The 21,165-nt window shown below is 38.2% G+C and overlaps 2 protein-coding genes across 3 annotated transcripts; both read right to left on the minus strand.

Annotated features, from left to right (window-relative positions):
• Nucleotides 1-269: 269 nt before the first annotated feature.
• Nucleotides 270-3,968, minus strand: LOC127521365 (transmembrane protein 88B). The gene is made up of 3 exons (XM_051910590.1): nucleotides 3,851-3,968; nucleotides 1,033-1,312; nucleotides 270-951 (listed from the first exon to the last, which is right to left on the minus strand). The coding sequence occupies exons 2-3, from the start codon at nucleotides 1,309-1,311 to the stop codon at nucleotides 724-726; spliced, it is 507 nt and encodes a 168-aa protein (XP_051766550.1). The 5' UTR covers nucleotide 1,312; nucleotides 3,851-3,968; the 3' UTR covers nucleotides 270-723.
• A 4,468-nt stretch (nucleotides 3,969-8,436) lies between these two features.
• Nucleotides 8,437-20,927, minus strand: nbl1 (NBL1, DAN family BMP antagonist). Of its 2 annotated transcripts, none has more exons than XM_051910586.1 (4): nucleotides 20,738-20,927; nucleotides 14,006-14,206; nucleotides 13,714-13,825; nucleotides 8,437-8,928 (listed from the first exon to the last, which is right to left on the minus strand). In XM_051910586.1, the coding sequence occupies exons 1-4, from the start codon at nucleotides 20,740-20,742 to the stop codon at nucleotides 8,710-8,712; spliced, it is 537 nt and encodes a 178-aa protein (XP_051766546.1). In that variant the 5' UTR covers nucleotides 20,743-20,927; the 3' UTR covers nucleotides 8,437-8,709. The 2 variants fall into 2 exon arrangements, with proteins under 2 accessions (XP_051766546.1, XP_051766544.1); XM_051910584.1 differs by lacking the exon at nucleotides 20,738-20,927 and adding an exon at nucleotides 15,098-15,318.
• Nucleotides 20,928-21,165: the final 238 nt, after the last annotated feature.

Raw genomic sequence — 21,165 nt, forward strand, 5'->3', positions numbered from 1 at the left:
GTTCAAAGTTAACCTGACCTCATCGTGTCACGGTTACATGGATTAAAAAACTCCAACTTCTTCAAGAACAACTTTAATTAACTTGTGAAGTTTATGCAAATGGTTCTTCTGGAGTTTCTTGATGAGTTAACGTCCCTCTCCTGTGCTCTATATACCAGGAATATTTCTGAGCCTCATGAATTTATAATTGTGAGATATTTTTACAGCGCCGCTGGCTTTCGGGACACATCTGATGTAAATGTGCCGTGGAAATGAAGTCCAAACACAGGTTTGATTTCAGCTGGTTTATTCACAGAACTGCACAGACGAATCTCACACAACTAACCAACCAATAAAAACGTCAACATCAACAGGTAAACTCAAGACTAGTACACCAGTTTGGTAACACTCAAATCCGTAACGACTTGTTTATCTTCAGAAAAAAATAAATATTGTTCATAGCGATGCATGTTTGAGTGATTGTTTTGCCATATTTTTCACGCAAACAGACTTTTCTGCATGTGCTGAAAGAAAGAAGTAGATTTAAAATGTAACAGCGTAACAATTTTACTACTTCATGGTAACACTTAAATTTCTTGTCAATTCCTCAATCATATGAAAAGATTAATTTGGCTGGAACAAGCCTCCACACAGACGTTTTAGTGTGTTACGTGTGTGTGTTACGCCGTCGCTGTCCCATGATGTCACTCACCCTTTGACCCTATAACCTGAGATTGCTGTCTGTCAAACCCAGGCGTGGAAGTCCCGCCTCCAGCCCAAGCCCCGCCCTTGATACCGGGCTCCTGAGATTGGCTGAAAATATAAAAGTAGGTGGAGCCGCCTGAGAACAGCGCAGAACGTCGCCGCAGCAACCACGACAAGCGGTGACATCATGACAAAGCCCAGGATGATGAGGGCGGAGCAACTGTTGTCGTCAAGGTATTGGCAGAGAGGAGCCGGCGACGCCACCACCTGTAGAAACCGAACCAGAGCAGATCAGAATATGGTGTGTTCGCGGACGCACGCGCGTGTTGTTTGTGGGCGTGTATCTACCCGCGAGTGGCACAGGAAGCCGGCGTACAGCAGCAGGGCGGCGGGCAGCAGGATCAGGCTGAACACCAGGGCCATCAGCCCCACACACAGCAGCAGCAGCAGGACGTTCCACAGCAGCAGGACCAGCGTCCACAGCACACACCCGCAGCGGCCCCGCCGCGGCCCCCAGACCCCACCGTCACACTGAGCCGGAGGAGGCGGCAGCATCCGGATCTCATCGCCCACGCCAAAGTCTTCATCACCTCCACCATCATCTAAAAGCACCGCCATACCACACATCCTGAACACACACACACACACGTTTATATTTCTTATATTTGTAGTTTAGTTTTTTTCATTTATATATATATATACACACACTGATCGGGCATCATGAGCACTGACAGGTGAAGTGAATAACACTGATGATCTCTTCATCACGGCACCTGTTAGTGGGTGGATATATTAGGCAGCAAGTGAACATTTTGTCCTCAAAGTTGATGTGTTAGAAGCAGGAAAAATGGGCAAGCATAAGGATTTGAGTGAGTTTGACAAGGACCAAATTGTGACGGCTAGACGACTGGGTCAGAACATCTCCAAAACTACAGCTCTTGTGGGGTGTTCCCGGTCTGCAGTGGTCAGTATCTATCAAAAGTGCTCCAAGGAAGGAACAGTGGTGACCGGTGACAGGGTCATTAGCTGCGTTTCCACTGTCACTTCCAGGGCTTGATCGTGCCTCGTCGGGGCTTCCTCAGGGTTTTTTGGCCCGCCGAATACCTTGGTCCAAAGCGGGCCAGCTCGGGCTTGAGGGAGTGGTTACGAACAAAGGCGGAGTGAATCTGAGTCAGGAGAGTCGGGGGACGGCAGCGCCGGCGCCACGGATGATTTCATAACCAGATAACATCAGCATTACAGAGTTTTAAAATCATTTTAGCTCAAAACTCACTTTCGTACAGCAGCGAGTGTTTGAAATAACTTCTGTTTGTGATCCGATGTGGATTCTGATTACCGCAGAAATACGCGCTATTACCATAGTAAACATGGTAAATACAATGAAATCAGACAAATCAAATCTATCTATTTTATCTGTCAGTACGTTTTGTCTCTTACCGGACTGTCTGATATCCATTTAGCTCCGCATATTTCATAAAATAAAGCAACTCTGGATCAGTTTGTTGCGTATGGAGCTGCATAGACACAGACCAGTCAGGGTGCCCATGCTGACCCCTGTCCACCGCCGAAAGAGCCAACAGTGGACACGTGAGCACCAGAACTGGACCACGGAGCAATGGAAGAAGGTGTCCTGGTCTGATGAATCAATGTGTGGATATTCTAGGCGCTCTATATTGTAGCTGAGCCCCCAGTGTGAGTTTTTTAAACATTATTTTAGAACGGCGATTAATTTCTTGGCATTTTTACACTTATTCCAAAATAATAACTAGTAATAATTAGTCAACTTATTTTCATCAGTCATCAAGCTCAGTAAACACTGGTCACAGACATGAAGCTGACTGCTCACTAAACCCCCCGGAGTCATCATGTTTTCAGGCCATTTCAAGGTTGATTTTGACGTGACATATCTAAGTGGCTGGTTGTTTACTTTCTTTTCTTTCCATTAATGGCATCACTGTCTTCATTCAGGCCAATCCGCAAACATGGAACGCGCACGAAAACAAGAGGCGGGATTTAGCGCACAAAACAATCATATCCAATCATAGCGCGATGGAGGCGTTGCCTCCTCTCACGTGACTTTCCCCCATTCATTCTCAATTACCCCCCACTGATCCCACCGCATGCTTTTTTTTTTAGGGGGGGTGGGGGGGGAGTGTTAAAAATATTTGCGTTGTTATATTTTAGTTATATCAATTATTTTTTCATCCATTTTTTTTGAGGAGAAACTGCCTCCCTTGCCTGACATGTTAAAGTTGTTTGAATATGTTAATGTTGTTTTTTGCAAACTATGAACAACTAAATGGATTTGAGTCAGAAGTGTAAGGAAAATAAAAATCTGCCTGTCAGAAAAAGACATGAAGGAACACAATGTACTGTGATAATGGCTGACTAAGTAACAGATCAATGTTTCTGTACACACAGATACTAGATATAAAATGAAATATAAGGTCAAACCCATTAAATAGGTGTGAGTGAAGCCTTAAGTGATTTTATGGAAATGGAAATTAAGATATTTTAGAACTGAATGTTCTGTTTCTAAATGACACACTAATGCAACACAACACAAGTATCACTACTGTAAACTCTATACTGTTCTACAAACATCATATTTCAGTAACTCAGAGTTCTTGGAGAATTGGTGGAAACTAAAACCTGATGTTGTTTATGCACGTGCAACTGTCTCGATTCACTGATTGGATGACTGATCGATTATCTTCAGCTGGATTCATCTTTTTCCAGACAGTCTGGACACTTCATGAACAAGGATTCATTGATCGATCGATTGATTGATTATGTTCAGCTCGATTTATCTTTCTCCGGTCAGAATGGACACTTCACGAACGAACACGGGGGAATCAGAGCAGAACTGAATAAACAGGTGAAATGTCCGGCTCCATTTCAAACCTATTAGGCAGTTTACATTTTTCGCGCGCTTTACTTAAGCGGCATTTTGGCGCGTTCCGAGTTAACGGCATTTCTGGGAATCGGTTGAACTGATCGGAACGGGTCCGAGATGCTCATAAGTATTGAGACACCTGAACATCCTCTGGATCCGTATAGTCGGAGTGAAAGACGAATATGACGAAAACAGTTTGAGTAAATAACTCTAATAACGACAAAAACTCAGATATTACAGGAATACAGGATGAAGTTTTCAGTGTCTTACCTGCTGTAGAGCTGCGGTGATTTTATCCCGTTATCCAGAGGATACAAACATCACGATGAGAGAGAGAGAGAGAGAGAGAGAGAGAGAGAGAGAGAGAGAGACGGGCGGTCTATCTGAGGACACGGATGGATCACTAAAACATTTAAAAGGTTCACATTTTCTTTTACAAATTAGTTTCCTTCAAAATACCATATAGTTACTGTTGTTACTAGAGTAATATCATAACACATTAATGTTATCTCATCAAACTCTTTCAGCTTTCTATCCATATGTTAAATTTAAAATTTTCATGACAGTTGATATCAAGTTTTACTGTAGTAACACTGAAGCCTGTGGTACTTTTAATGTTTACCATGGTAAAAGTTTGTAAGGATATGATGATCATGATGGTTTCCCAGCAAACAAAAATAGGTTCTAATAACGTTTTGCTAATGTTTCCATTAAGTTATGAAAACTTTATTTCAGAATGCTATCTGACCGTTCAAAGCGTCGTTTTTTAAAAATGTTTTAAAAAAGTTTTTTCTATGCGAACATTCCGTTTTATCGTTCTTCAAACATTATGGGAACTTCAATTCTGAATGTTCAAGAAACGTCAAACTAAAACATTTAAGAAAAAAAATGCTCCATGAACTTAAGTAATGTTTTTGTGCTGTTTTGAGAGTTATTAAAGACCAGATAACTTTGAAGAACGTTCTATTAAAGGGTTAGTTCACCCAAAAATGAAATTTCTGTCATTAATTACTCACCCTCATGTCGTTCCACACCCGTAAGACCTTCGTTCATCTTCAAAACACAAATTAAGATATTTTTGATGAAATCCAAGAGGTTTCTGTCCCTTCATAGAGATCCACTCCAAGGTCCAGAAAGGTCGGAAAAAGACATCATTAAAGTACTCCATGTGACTCCAGTGGCTTAAACTCAATTTTATGAAGCGACGCGAGTGCTTTGATAGTGAAAAAAAAAAACATAATTTACCACTTTACTTACAAAAATATTGATCTGCAACAAGCGTTCATGAGAGCTTCACGCCGCATGCGTGTTGTGTTCACGCGAGAGCTGGCATTGTTGCGTGAACATGCTTTGGATATTTTTTTTAAATAAAGTGGTAAATTATGTTTTTTTGCACAAAGCACTCGCATTGCTTCATAAAATTGAGTTTAAGTCACATTGAGTATTTACTGTAAATGATGTCTTTTTCCTACCTTTCTAGGCCTTGGAGTGGTAGCTGTTGGATCTCTATGGAGGGACAGAAACCTCTCAGACTTCATCAGAAATATCTTAATCTGTGTTGAGAAGATGAACAAAGGTCTCACGGATGTGGTGAGTAATTAATGGGTGAACTAACCCTTTAGCATCACTGGAAGAAGAACATTTGTTCATAACTGAGAGAGCCTTGTCAGAACGTGGCCTGTCAGCTGGATTACAGTTTGTTACAGTCTGTTAATCGTTATAATCACTAAGTTCTTCATATTTAATAAGGGCTTCAGTTTATTTCAGAGGAAACAAAACAAAATAAACTCTAGAACACAATATGAGACGAAGACTCTCGCCGCCTTCACACGAACGTAATTATCAGTGGGGAAACGCACGATTTTCTTTGAGTCGTGACTTTCTAAGTTGGCCGTGTGGCAGCTAATTGCTTAACAGTGGAAGCTAATTAGTGCTGATCACAATTCACCAAGTACAGTTTAGTTTGTGTGCCACCGAGGAAGAAGCTTGACAGAAAATGCACCACATTTAGCGGGTTGTAGGCTAGCCTAGGGAGCAATGTAACGGCTAATAACAAAAGCAAAAAGGGAAAAATGAGCAAAACAAATATGAATGCCATCCATTTTTTTTCAAACTACATCTCTAGTCTTATGAAATGTCCCTATATTACTACATTTCACCACAGAAAACTGAAGCATAATTTTGGCTCTCTGCAGGATCTCACTGACTGAAATGATTAATCAAAGATGAGCTGATAATGAAACTGATGAGCTCTTTCCCTTCCCAGAGTCCTGTGCTACAGAGATAACGGGACAGATCCGCTCTGCTCATCAGGGATGGACAGATAAAGGAACCCCAAACAAAGCATGATGGGTAATTAAATCATTTTTCATGGGTATTTTATTTTGCAAAAACGCAGAGCGGATGGAAAAAGACAAAATTAGGTGAAAACTAATGTTCAAAAACACTCAGAAGCTTAGAGGAAACACACACATGCTCACAGCACCACCTGCTGGTCATCTGAAGCCATGGCGTCATTCAGCAGTATGAGTACATATTTAATAACAATATAATAATAATGTACAAAATGGACAAATGCTAAAATGTTTGTGTGAGGCTGAAAAAAAGCTCAAAATAAACAACAGAAGTCATGTGTGTGTGTTTGTTGGCTTCATAACACACACAAGCTCTTGTTCTTCCTGTAATTTCCTCCTAAATGTGGGTCAGAAAGCGTCCTGTTTCTCTTTTGCATCCAAACAGACTGTCCCTGACGGTAACCATGGCAAACACTTCACGTCCACATGACCTTTTCATCTGAGAATCACTGTACTGACGACAGACAGAGCGAGGGTCTTCTAGTGACTACATCAATGCGGTATAAAGCCTACATCGATTATTACCCACAAAACCACTTACCGTGCGACAGTCACATTTGTCCTGCTCACTAGGGCTTTAAAGGAGGATTTGTTGACGTATTGTAAACAGCGCTTTAAAAATAACAGACAAAACTCTCTCCACAGGCCTCTGTCTACATGTAGGTAAAATAAAATGGAAACTCGTAAGATTCAGATCACATCAAAAATAAACACAAAATATCAGTATAAAATTAGTCATTATGAATCACATAAAGATACATTAATGATACATTTAAGTACTGAATGAAATATATTCTCATATATTTGCATATAATTATACGCGAATCTATAAAATGATGCTGTAGGATGTAGACTTAATATCTCATAATAATGAGAAACTATCTCATTATAGAGTTAATATGTTATAATATTCTGGGGAAAAATCTTGTAATAATGAGAAACTTTCTCGTAATAATAAGAAACCTTCTTGTAATGACTTAACATCTCATAATAACGACTTTCTCGTAATAATGACTTAGTATCTAATAATAACGAGAAACTTCCTCATAATAATGTCTTAACATCTCATAATAACGACTTTCTTGTAATAATGACTTAACATCTCACAATAATGAGAAATTTTCTCGTAATAATGACTTATCTCATAATATTGACTTAGTATCTCATAATGATAAACTTTCTCGTAATGACAATATCTCATAATAACGACTTTCTCGTAATGACTTAACATCTCACAATAATGAGAAACTTTCTCGTAAAGACTTAACATCTCATAATAATGAAATTTTCTCGTAATAATGACTTAGTATCTAATAATAACGAGAAACTTCCTCGTAATAATGTCTTAACATCTCATAACGACTTTCTCGTAATAATGACAATATCTCATAATGAGATTTTCTCATAATAATGACTTAGTATCTAATAATAATGAGAAACTTCCTTGTAATAATGTCTTAACATCTCACAATAACGACTTTCTCGTAATAATGACTTATTTTCTCATAATAATGACTTAGTATCTAATAATAACGAGAAACTTTCTCGTAATAATGTCTTAACATCTCATAACGACTTTCTCGTAATAATGACAATATCTCATAATGAGATTTTCTCATAATAATGACTTAGTATTTAATAATAATGAGAAACTTCCTCGTAATAATGTCTTAACATCTCACAATAACGACTTTCTCGTAATAATGACTTAGTATCTCATAATAAAGAGAAACTTTCTTGTAATAATGACAATATCTCATAATAATGAAATTTTCTCATAATAATGACTTAGTATCTAATAATAATGAGAAACTTTCTCGTAATAATGACTTATCTCATAATAACAACTTTCTCGTAAAAATGACTTAGTATCTCATAATAACGAGAAACGGTCTCGCAATATTGACTTAGTATCTCATAATGATAAACTTTCTTGTAATAATGACAGTATCTCATAATAACGAGAAACGTTCTCGTAATAATGACTTTAGTGTCTTATCCCTCGGTTCTTATCCCATCCATTCGGTGTTTCTGCTTGTTCATACACAAATGAATAAAAGACTATATAGTATGGAAGCCCATCTCATATTCTGATAATTCATCATGAATGTTATTTAATGATATTATAGATTACACTGACTTTAACGAAAACAGCTGTTTTGCAGATGGTGCCATGCTTGCTGTGTTCTCGCATTTACACAGCTTTGACCAGCAGATGCCGCTAGCGTGCCTCGCCCTTCATGCATAGAAGTAATGATTACGAGAAAGTTTCTCATTATTATGAGAAATAAGTAATTTTTACAATGAAGTTTTCCCTTATTATGAGAAACTAAGTAATTATTATTATACATTTTCTCAATATAATGAGATACTAAGTCATAATTATCTGAAAGTTTTATGACTTAAAGAATCATATTTTTTACTCAACTGTGGCGAAAACAGGCTTCCATAGTTTAGGGAGACATATCTGCCTGTATATACTGAAGAATAATCACTCAGACATGAGGTGATTTCACATTTTATTGTGATTACATAAGTGACACAGTCTGATTGCATGTGTTCCTGTAGGCTACATTACGTATACATATAGATCTGGACGTGTGTAAATGCATCAGTAATATAAAGTCGTGTGTGTGTGTGTGTGTGTGTGCGCGTTTATTCACAGAGCTGACTGAAGCTTCAGTGATTGTGCTAAAGTTAATGTCATGATCTCTACGTGAAAAAGTGCTTCAAACAGAGCGAGACAGATCGTTCAGTAGGTTCGGTGAGCGCGCGTCACCCCGCCTCAGGCGCGTGTATGTCTAGGTGCGCGTGCGTGTGTGTCGCGTCTGACAGCGGCGGCGTCTCCAGCGCTCCCTCTGACGGGTACAGCTGCAGCAGCGCCCCCTCCTGGCCGCTCTCTTTACTGCACGACTGGCAGCTGCAGTGAAGGATGCGCTCCACTAGCTTATCCACGCGCGGGGCTTCATCGCTGCCGGAGCAGTCCAGAGTCACCTGCAAACACACACACACACACACACACACACACACACACACAGTCAGCTGGATCTGATCTGTACTGTTCCAGTGATTTGCATCTAAAGAGGTCATACCTGTGCTGCCAATACTGTGACAAAATGCTTGTGATGCTCCTCATTTGGATAAAAGCCTCTGCTAAATGAATAAATGTAATGCAAACGAAGAGTAAAACACGTCTCTTGCACATGGTTGAGAGTCTTTTTATGTTAATGCAAAAAAGTGTGCAAATGCATGGCTTTACTTTTGAGTGGTTGTCAACAGAAAAACATGCTTTTTGCTTGAAGAATGAGGTCGTTAACTGAGTATGCTAATCTGCTCAACACTGACTGACTACCCAGCTAACAGGGAACGTTCTGGCAAAGCTCGAAAAAAGAGAGATCGCAATAGTCTAAAATTAAACATCAAACATGTTCTGTTTGGCTAGAAGAGACGCTGGAAAGTGGACAGTGTAATGTTAGTCTACAGTAAGTGAGAGTGGTACTGCGGGTCAGATCAGGTTGCTGTCACATTACTGCAGGTCTTTGTCAACACAAGCCCCAGTCTGTTTTATTTACCGAACAAGAACTGCTCTCTATTAAAGCCAGATTGTATAAAAGAACATAATAAGTAGCAGAGCGCGGCCCCTTTGAGTCGCCGGCTAACGCTAAGAGAGGTCTCACAAACAGAACATGATGTTAGTGCGTAAATATAGCCAAAGCTTTTCAAGTCGAACTGAACCTCAACATTCTTTGTGCGTCACAGTGTTCAGTTAACATCAATACAGCAATTCTCAGATCTCAACGGGTGAGGAAGAGGGCAAACAAAGTGATTATTTTCATATGCTGACATCTCTCACACACACTGCTCCTCTAGCGAAATCGCTGGTGGTCAAACATTCCCGTCTTCTGCCAGGCAAAGCAAAATAAACTCCAACACTAGAGGGCAGAGCTAAAGCCAACCGCCAAATCCTGTAAACACAGAAAATCCACACACACTCGCGCGTGACACGCCGTGTTCTCTGCACAAGACTGATGAGTGTGTTTGTTGTCTTTCAACATGCCTCATAAAGAGTCGCTCAGCCTTCGCCGCGAGTCCATCAATCATTGGGTTGGATGTTAAATAGGTGTTGTGGTTTGCTCGCAGCTCTCGGTTGTTACAGCACGCCACACGACAAGACACGCGGCATGCGGCAGAACGCATTTATCACTCCAGCGGAAAGAGAAGCTGCGAGTGACATGTTCTCCAATGTACATCCACATGTTTTGATTTTGAGAATTCACTGCCGTGCCAAAAAACTCACAAACAACAACCCACAAATCACTCGAGAAAACAAACGGCAGTACTTCTGCAGTGTTTCTGCAGTTTGACTTGTGCAGCACAAATATGACAGTTTGGATGCAGTAATCATGCAATTTTCACTACTGAAGTATAAATATGATCATTATTTGTTTACTAAATTTGGCGTTTTCACTATTACAACAAATATGAAATTTGACGTTTTCACTATTAAACAAATATGAAATTTGGCGTTTTCACTATTACAACAAATATGAAATTTGGTGTTTTCACTATTACTACAAATATAAAATATGGCATTTTCACTATTACTACAAATATGAAATATGGCATTTTCACTATTACAACAAATATAAAATTTGGCATTTACACTATTACTACAAATATGAAATTTGGCGTTTTCACTATCACTACAAATATAATGTTTGGCGTTTTCACAATTACTACAAATATAATATTTGGCGTTTTCACTATTACTACAAATATAAAATTTGCCATTTTCACTATTGCTACAATTATGAAATTTGGCGTTTTCACTATCACTACAAATATGAAATTTGCCATTTTCACTATTACAACAAATATGAAATTTGGCGTTTTCACTATTACAACAAATATGAAATTTGGCGTTTTCACTATTACAACAATTATTAAATTTGGCGTTTTCACTATTACTACAAATATGAAATTTGGCATTTTCACTATCACTACAAATATAAAATTTGCCATTTTCACTATCACTACAAATATAAAATTTGCCATTTTCACTATTAAACAAATATGAAATTTGGCGTTTTCACTATTACAACAAATATTAAATTTGGCGTTTTCACTATTACAACAAATATGAAATTTGACGTTTTCACTAGCACTACAAATATAAAATTTGCCATTTTCACTATTAAACAAATATGAAATTTGGCGTTTTCACTATTACAACAAATACGAAATTTGGTGTTTTCACTATTACTACAAATATAAAATATGGCGTTTTCACTATTACTACAAATATGAAATATGGCATTTTCACTATTACAACAAATATAATATTTGGCATTTTCACTATTACTACAAATATAAAATTTGGCGTTTTCACTATTACAACAAATATGAAATTTGGCGTTTTCACTATTACAACAAATATAAAATTTGGCGTTTTCACTATTACTACAAATATAAAATTTGGCGTTTTTTAACTATTACAACAAATATGAAATTTGGCGTTTTCACTATTACTACAAATATAAAATTTGGTGTTTTCACTATTACTACAAATATGAAATATGGCATTTTCACTATTACAACAAATATAAAATTTGGCGTTTTTTAACTATTACAACAAATATGAAATTTGGCGTTTTCACTATTACTACAAATATAAAATTTGGCGTTTTCACTATTACTACAAATATGAAATATGGCATTTTCACTATTACAACAAATATAAAATTTGGCATTTTCACTATTACTACAAATATAAAATTTAGCGTTTTCACTATTACAACAAATATGAAATTTGGCGTTTTCACTATTACAACAAATATGAAATTTGGCGTTTTCACTATTACAACAAATATGAAATTTGACGTTTTCACTATCGCTACAAATATAAAATTTGCCATTTTCACTATTAAACAAATATGAAATTTGGCGTTTTCACTATTACAACAAATATGAAATTTGGCGTTTTCACTATTACAACAAATATGAAATTTGGCGTTTTCACTCTTACTACAAATATAAAATTTGCCATTTTCACTGTTACTACAAATATGAAAGTTGGCGTTTTCACTATTACAACAAATATAAAATTTGCCGTTTTCACTATTACTACAAATATAAAATTTGGCGTTTTTTAACTATTACAACAAATATGAAATTTGGCGTTTTCACTATTACTACAAATATAAAATATGGCGTTTTCACTATTACTACAAATATGAAATATGGCATTTTCACTATTACAACAAATATAAAATTTGGCATTTTCACTATTACTACAAATATAAAATTTGGCGTTTTCACTATTACAACAAATATGAAATTTGGCGTTTTCACTATTACTACAAATATAAAAATTTGGCATTTTCACTATTACTACAAATATAAAATTTGGCATTTTCACTATTACTACAAATATAAAATTTGGCGTTTTCACTATTACAACAAATATGAAATTTGGCGTTTTCACTATTACAACAAATATAAAATTTGGCGTTTTCACTATTACAACAAATATGAAATTTGGCGTTTTCACTATTACTACAAATATAAAATTTGGCATTTTCACTGTTACATCAAATATGAAATTTGCCGTTTTCACTATTACTACAAATATAAAATTTGGCGTTTTTTAACTATTACAACAAATATGAAATTTGGCGTTTTCACTATTACTACAAATATAAAATATGGCGTTTTCACTATTACTACAAATATGAAATATGGCATTTTCACTATTACAACAAATATAAAATTTGGCATTTTCACTATTACTACAAATATAAAATTTGGCGTTTTCACTATTACAACAAATATGAAATTTGGCGTTTTCACTATTACTACAAATATAAAAATTTGGCATTTTCACTATTACTACAAATATAAAATTTGGCATTTTCACTATTACTACAAATATAAAATTTGGCGTTTTCACTATTACAACAAATATGAAATTTGGCGTTTTCACTATTACTACAAATATAAAATTTGGCGTTTTCACTATTACTACAAATATAAAATTTGGCGTTTTCACTATTACTACAAATATAAAATTTGGCGTTTTCACTATTACTACAAATATAAAATTTGGCATTTTCACTGTTACATCAAATATGAAATTTGGCGTTTTCACTATTACAACAAATATGAAATTTTGGCGTTTTCACTATTACTACAAATATAAAATTTGGCATTTTCACTGTTACATCAAATATGAAATTTGGCGTTTTCACTATTACAACAAATATAAAATTTGGCGTTTTCACTATTACTACAAATATAAAATTTGGCGTTTTCACTATTACTACAAATATAAAATTTGGCGTTTTCACTATTACAACAAATATAAAATTTGGCGTTTTCACTATTACTACAAATATAAAATTTGGCATTTTCACTGTTACATCAAATATGAAATTTGGCGTTTTCACTATTACAACAAATATGAAATTTTGGCGTTTTCACTATTACTACAAATATAAAATTTGGCGTTTTCACTATCACTACAAATATAATATTTGGTGTTTTCACTATTACAATAAATATGAGATTTGGCATTTTTACTTTTGCTACTAAAGGGACTATATGGACACAGTATTTCTGCAGTTTTCACTACTGCAGGTTGGGCATGGCAATATGGATGCAGTATTTCTCTAATTCTCACAATGGCAGTGCATGCAGTGCAGTGTTTTGGTGTGCACATTTTAAAGTCTGGCTCATTAAAGTGTTTGTAGTTCACTCAGTGTGTTTACTGGTGACACTCACCACCTCCCACTGCGTCTGCGCCGGCATGCAGGAGTCACAGTGGACCAGAGACTCAGTGGATTGTGGGAAGGTGTTGGGCACACTGTAGCTGAAACACTGACCCAGACAGGCCCTGAAAAACACAACACTGTCAGAACCTTCCACAAACCCACAACAGGATGTTTCAAAAAGAACAGATGATAATCTGCTGCTCAAATATCGTAATATTTCATAGTCTAATATTTATTTTGGTCAAACGAACACAGAGAAATGTTCCAGAATTCCCTAAACTGGACAACAGTGTGTGTGTGACCTGTTTTGGATGGATCGTGGTGTGCAGCCCGTGTGTCCGACGATCTGCGTGATGTTTTTGGCTTCGCACCAGGCGCTCTTGTCGGGGAAGAGTGCGAGGCGGTTGATGTGAGCGTGTGGAGCCGCGCAGCAGAACTCGAGCAGCAAACACGCCAGCAGAACGCGCAGACACATCACGACACCTGGAGCTGCTGCAAATAACCTGAAATCAGGAGAAACTTCATTTATGAGAGATCTAGTTTTCCCAGCTAACAAAAATATGTTCTAAGAACATTTTGCTAATGTTCCCATTAGGTTATGAAAACATTATATTTTTTCTTGGTTATGTGAACTTTAAGGGAACATTCCATTTGATCATTCTTCAAACATTATGGGAACGTTACTTTTGAATGTTCTCTGAATGTTCGGAAACAAGGTGTAACTTTTAAAAAACTAAAACGTTTCAGAAAAACGTCCCATGAACAATGTATAAATGTAAAGACCAGATAACTTTGAACGAACGTTCTATTAACATTACTGGAACAACGTTTGTTCATAACTTTGAGAGAACCTTGTCAGAACGTTCCCTGTTCGCTGGTTTAGTAGTTTTTGTTTGTGCAGCGTCTCTGCTGAATGTTCTGGACTCTCTCTGGCCGGTTTCGCACCGATGGAGAGCAATCAAGCCAGAAACTGGCGCACAATCACAGAACGAGACACGAGAACAATGTAGTTCACTCGGTCCAGAACACCAGAGAGAGAGAGAGAGAGAGAGAGAGAGAGAGAGTCTGATACCACCTGACTCTAATAAAGCATGCGTCTTAAATGCCTCCTCTGTTTTATGCCAAACCGAACAGACGCAGTTAAAACAGCACGTCCACAAGAAACCAAATAACCCTGTTTTCATAAATAACATTCCCAACGGATCCGATATTTCAAAGAGAAGCAGAAAGAGAGGCAGAGACAGACGCAGATATCTCATGTAGTTGTGTGACGCTAAAACAACTTCTCAACTTGAACTTGAAGAACAAGCAAAGCTGATGAACAACTTGAGCAATTAAACAGAACTAAAGCAGTCAAACAAACACATCCACAGGCTTCAGTGAGTCAAACTTACGGTTTCTCGAGCGTCTCTGTGTCTGATGTCCCGCTGACGGATCTCATATGGTGATTAACAGACGATTCGCCCTGTTATGACCTGCTTAAGTTAAACAATTACATCACCAACACACACACACAGAGTCAGAAGAAACAGTGTCTGTCCGTCTGCTCTCAAACACACCGTCAGCGGAGCCGTACGCTGCAGTCGCTGCCCAGCACGAGTGTGAGTGTGTGTTTGGGGGCGGGTCAGACGTGAGGTGTGTGTGTGTGTGTGTGTGTGTGTGTGTGTGTGTGTGTGTAGGCGGGCAGATGATGATGTTGGTGGATTTGGCAGGTCAGAATCTCCTGCAATCCGATCCGAATCTTCTCCAGCATCCAGGACAAACTCAAGCTCTCAGTATGTGATCTTCTGGTTTCAAAGGCATGTGAGACAAAAACCACCATCTGATACCATCACTGCACTTTATCAAGGGGACAATCGTTGAGTTTCAAATGGAATCATAACTTGGAACACAAAACGAGATGTTTGGTTGAATGTTCACCAGGGTTATTATCATTAAAGGGGTGATTATGATTTCACTTTTTAACTTTAGTTAGTGTGTAATGTTGCTGTTTGATCATAAACAACATCTGCAAAGTTACGACGCTCAAAGTTCAATGCAAAGAGAGATATTTTCTTTTACAGAAATCGCTTTTTAAGGACTACAACAAACGGCTGGTAGGGACTACAAGCTTCTTCCCGGGTTGGTGACATCACTAACCCTAAAATGTACATAAACCCCGCCCCCGAGAACACACAACAAAGGGGGCGGGGCCATGTTGGGCTGCTTTAGAGAAGAGGAAGAGTTGTTGTAGTAGAGTGTTGTTGACATGCCGTCATTTTACGCCGGACTGCTTCACAAACGAGGGTCAATTCAACACTGGATTTGGACAAAAGATTAACATGACGGCACATACTAGTGGATGAGTTGAATCAACTCCACAGCAACTACATAAATTTATCCACTAACCATTCAGAAACGTCTAAAAGTTGTAACTTCTTCCTGAGTCTCTCCATCAGTGTCGACTCCGGTTTGAACAATGTAAGGCTGAACACCGTTACTGACAATCCTCATTTTGGCTGCGTGAGATTCTCCAGCTTTGTTGTTGTTGAGCGACCGAAGTGCGAGCTGTTGAAGCTCCGCCCTCTTCTGGAAAGGGGGCAGGAGCAGCAGCTCATTTGCATTTAAAGGGACACACACAAAAACGGCGTGTTTTTGCTCACACCCAAATAGGGGCAAATTTGACAAGCTATAATAAATGATCTGTGGGGTATTTTGAGCTGAAACTTCACAGACACATTCTGGAGACACCAGAGACTGATATTACATCTTGTGAAAGGGGCATTATAGGTTCCCTTTAATGTTACTGGAAGAATGTATGTTCAAAACCTTGCCAGAACGTTTCCTGTTAGCTGGACTCACTGTTCACTATATGTACAAGAGCAGCGTGAACATTCGGCTACATATCTTCTTTTATGTTCCACAAAGGAAAGTCAAAGTGAGTTTGAAATAACATGAGGGTGAATAAACGATGACAGAAGGTTCATGTTTCTCAACATGCAGCGTGTGTGGAGCGGCTGTGATGCATGAAGGGTCTGAATTCCTGCGCTGTCATGACGTGTGTGAGGGACGACACGCTTCAGCAGAATCTGTCAGACAGGCAACAACACGTTCACCAGGTGAGGCTCTGGCATCGGTAGATGTTGGTGCTGCCCTGCCGTTCTCTCACCTGTTAGTAATAAGTTCTGAGCTCCGACTCTCACTGGCGCTCTAGAACATTCCTCACATTCTGCTGCAGCGGGGGGCTGTGTGAACACACACACACACACACACACACACACACACACACACACACACACTCACAGCGGTGGTGGTGTGTTTGCGGTCGTGTCGCAGCGTTAATATCGCTGACTAGCGTTTGATTTCTGTAATCTCTTCATCAGAAGTGTTTTCTCTCTCTCTCTCTGCAGGTGCAGAATCTGGCTCGTGCTCAGAGTCTCATTAGCACACAAAACACACACTGTAAGCACTTCATCATGGCTCTCGGCGCAAGTGCTAATTTTGTTAACGAAAACAATGACGAGAAATGTTAGTTGATGACGTTTTTTCCATGATTCAGATGAGGCGACACCAACATTATTACTCTTTCGTGTCTTCTTGCCCTTGAATGTTTAAATTGGCAAGGGTTAAAAACACGTACAAATGATCAACTTTCATGGCGACGCGGTTCGATCGGGACTGTCAGCGACCCTGCGTGCGCTCTCTCTTTCTCTCGCAGCGAGTGTGCATGTGTAAGAGAAAGCTACAGAGGGCGCTCTCAGCCGAGCGACAGTGCAGGTAATGAAATTATATCTGCGCTAAACTTTTTTTTGTTGCCTCTAACACAATTGCAGGCAACTGAATTTGTACAATTTACTAACCACTGGCTAATAAAAGACATTTTTAGTCGCCTCTTGTGAAATTTGGTCGCATATGCGACTGATTTACTCGGATTGTAGAGGGTCGCACTCTCTCTCACACACACACACACACACACATAAACACACACACACATACTCCAGCATGTTTTAATGACATGGGGTCTAACACTGACCTTTGACCTCAAACCCTGTAAACGTCACATGTCAGCCATACGCCTTTCGTGAACAGAAAGAGTCCATCAACAGCAGTGACCTCACAACACATGTAAGAAGGTATTTATTAAGATAATAAATGCATTTATTTCATGTAAGTCACTTTAAAAATGTATTTGTAGCAAAGAAAAGTCTTTTTGGGGATGGTAATTCCATTTCTAGTTGGAGATTATCGCTTGCATTTGAAGTACCTCATTTAGCATGTAAATGTTAATCATGCAGTACTTTGATAAATTTGAAGTAAAAGTTAATCGTTCAGTACTTCAGTAAAAATGTCAGCATTACTGAACGCCACAACATCAGCACTGATGAAGAGATCCGTCCCAACAGAAGAGCCGCACCCAGAAACTCTCTCTCTGCGCGCCACTAATTGGATTCAGAGACGCTGAGCACGGGCGTCCCGCTGCTGCGCCGATTACACAACTTACAAATGTCAAACAAAACCACAAAACACCAAACAACATCCCCCTCGACTTCATTAGTGAGGGAAATACCACAGAACTGAGCCGGATCCAGATGCCCCTCCTGCCATCTGCCGCTCACGGCTGCGTCTCAGATCAACAAGGACAAACTGCTGTACATACTTGATTTAAAAACAGTACGCAGTGTGATATTCTGTAGTCACATGACCTCTTCATGTCATTATCATCACAAATATGGAGGCTTGTTTAATTAAAAAAAAAAAGGTTTTGTGACAATTCTAACTTTTTTCTCACCATTGTGAGTTTACATTTCGCAATTTTGTTTTTTGTTTCTGCCACGGGATAAAGAAATTTTTAATTTTTTTTCTTGTAGTTTTAAGTTTATATCTCACAATTTTGACTTTTTTCAAAGAATTGCAAGTTTACATTTTGCAATTCTGACTTTTTTCTCACAATCGAGTTTCTATCTCGCAAGTGAAAATTATAAACTTGTAATTGTGAGTTTACATTTTGCGATTCTGTTTTTTGTTTCCACCACAGGATAATTTTTTTTAGTTCTTTCTTGTAGTTCCGAGTTTATATCTCACATTTTTTACTTTTTCTAAAGAATTGCAAGTTCACATTTCGCAATTCTGACTTTTTTCGCACAATTGTGAGTTTCTATTACGCAATTAAAAGTTATAAACTCGTAATTGTGAGTTTACATTTCACAATTCTGTTTTTTGTTTTCGCCAGAGGATAAAAATTGTCATTTTTTCTTGTAGTTGCGAGTTTATATCTCGCAATTTTGAATTTTTTCAAAGAATTGCAAGTTTACATTTCGCAATTCTGACTTTTTTCCTCACAATTGCGAGTTTATATCTTGTAACTGGAAGGTATAAACTCGTACTTACTTTGTAGTTACGAGCTGCACAAAAAAGTCCCAACTGTAAGATATAATCTCAGAATTGTGAGAAAATTGTTTTAATTTTTTTTATTCCATGGCTGAAACAAGCTTCCTTACATTAATTAATATATTATTTTTAATCTAATTTTGTTGATCAAATAAAGCATCAAGTTGATGTTACTGTATGAATCAATTAATCGCACTGGGAATAAAGCATCACATCAAGCGCAGTGCATTGTGGGAAACATTATTTCTCACAGTGTGCACAGTTCACGCACTACAGAAGCATCAGAACAGGCCACGTCTATGCTGCAAGTGAGCGACACAATAAAACAAAGCTAACCACGATTTTAACAGGTATGCTGCAGTTTCGCCAAACGATTTGCGTAGTTTCAGTGTCGCCGGAGTGTCTCTCTGAAGCCACAGCTCACAGCGTAAGAGCTTCAAGATTTCAGTTTGGCAGAATGCGAGTCTAAACACACACACACATGCGAGCAGCGGCCCTGAGGGTAAAACTGCTCTCTAATCCTTCATTTCTCCATCCGTCCAGCTCATATTATCAGTCTGCCATCTTTTTTCACTTTTTGCTCTAGATGTTTTACGATTCAGTCTCATACAGGACAGAGAAGTTAAATCAAACACATTAAAAACACGTGTGGATCTGACCCCGACACGCCAACACACACACAGCAAGGCTTGCAACAAACTACATGAACGCAAAGCTTGTGTTCCAAAATGAGCGCAATTCATATCGCGCTGCATTCTTAGCATTGTCGCATCGTTCACCGCAACTCATGGAAACTCTATCGCCCCCTTGAGGACTGCGGTTTACTGCCAGAGTGCACACTAAGTATGTACAACGGGACAGAGCCAAACCTGCGTCTAGTCTGTTTCTGGCCTGAAGGTGAAGCTGCGGAGTTTGTTTGTTTGAAAAGCAGAAGTTTGACTGACACGCACATTCATAACAAGCCATCAGTGCCAGAAACGAGATAAAACCCGATGTCATGAGACGTCAACTTTACAGAGTTACTGAAGAGAAAAGTGGAATTCAGGGATTTAATTACAGCAGACGTGCCTGAACGGGCCGCACCAATCCAAACGGGCCTGGATTAATCACTCAATCACATTTTTACTGGAAAATATTCATGTTTATCATCACCCGAAATGGCCAGGAAGCATTTCTGGTTCTTAAATCACATCATAGTTTCAGTATACTTCCCTGAATGGGAAAAAGTCATTCATTTATATTAGTTTAATATAGGGAGGCATATATTAATATTGGTGATGATTAATTCATTAAATCAATATATTATCACAATATTTTTATTTAGTATTTAGGTTATATATTTTATTGGGGGGGGTTTCATATTAAACAGCATCTACGTGTGTCGTATTAAATGAATTAAACTGTTAACTGTCACTCACCTTAAATGGTTGTCAATTCTGAAAGCGTTTTCAAAATTAAAGTAAAGTATAAATTTACTGTAAATCATTGAGCACGCAAACAGTAATGCAAAGTTCAGTTTCAAAACGGTTTTCACAGAATTAATTTTGAGTGATACCCAGTTTATGATCATTACTAAAACTTGTGGGAAAAGTCAGTAAAAAAGCGCGCAAAACGTCGAACTACCGGGCCTCTTACATTTATTAGGTTATTATATATGAATAAATTACCACATTCATATTGCCATCAGTCATGGACATTTGCAACTCCAGACAAGTCTCGGTCCAGCCAGTGAGCTTCTTGCTGTTGTTTATGTAGTTTATAATAAATGTAAGTGATTAGGCTTGTAATTAGACAGTGTTTAGTGGACTGTTAGCAGTTGTGACCGCGCTTTCCGCGAGCCCGCGGTCCCACTGATCATCCGCCATCTTGCCGCTCTGCCGATATCGCGAGAGTTTCGCGTCCTGGTCTGTGTGCAGCTGGGACTTACAGATCACGCGAGAGCGGCACGCTGACTGGGTTCTCACGTCATACTTTGCTCTTGATAAAACTATAAAATATGAAGAATTAATGAAATATTAATACTATGTATTTTAATTCCGTTATCACTGTTAGAATATACTAAAATGATGCCTTATCTAACATCTTTTCTACATTT

This window comes from Ctenopharyngodon idella, chromosome 10 (assembly GCF_019924925.1).
Source record: "Ctenopharyngodon idella isolate HZGC_01 chromosome 10, HZGC01, whole genome shotgun sequence".
NCBI classification, from domain to species: Eukaryota; Metazoa; Chordata; class Actinopteri; order Cypriniformes; family Xenocyprididae; genus Ctenopharyngodon; species Ctenopharyngodon idella.

Coding starts and splice junctions, on each gene's coding strand:
- LOC127521365 (XM_051910590.1), bottom strand. CDS start 1,311: ATGTGTGGTATGGCGGTGCTTTTAGATGATGGTGGAGGTGATGAAGAC. Junction 952..1,032: donor GCTTCCTGTGCCACTCGCGG/GTAGATACACGC, acceptor CGGTTTCTACAG/GTGGTGGCGTCGCCGGCTCC.
- nbl1 (XM_051910584.1), bottom strand. CDS start 15,144: ATGAGATCCGTCAGCGGGACATCAGACACAGAGACGCTCGAGAAACC. Junction 14,207..15,097: donor ACAGAGACGCTCGAGAAACC/GTAAGTTTGACT, acceptor TCCTGATTTCAG/GTTATTTGCAGCAGCTCCAG. Junction 13,826..14,005: donor CCACGATCCATCCAAAACAG/GTCACACACACA, acceptor TGTGTTTTTCAG/GGCCTGTCTGGGTCAGTGTT.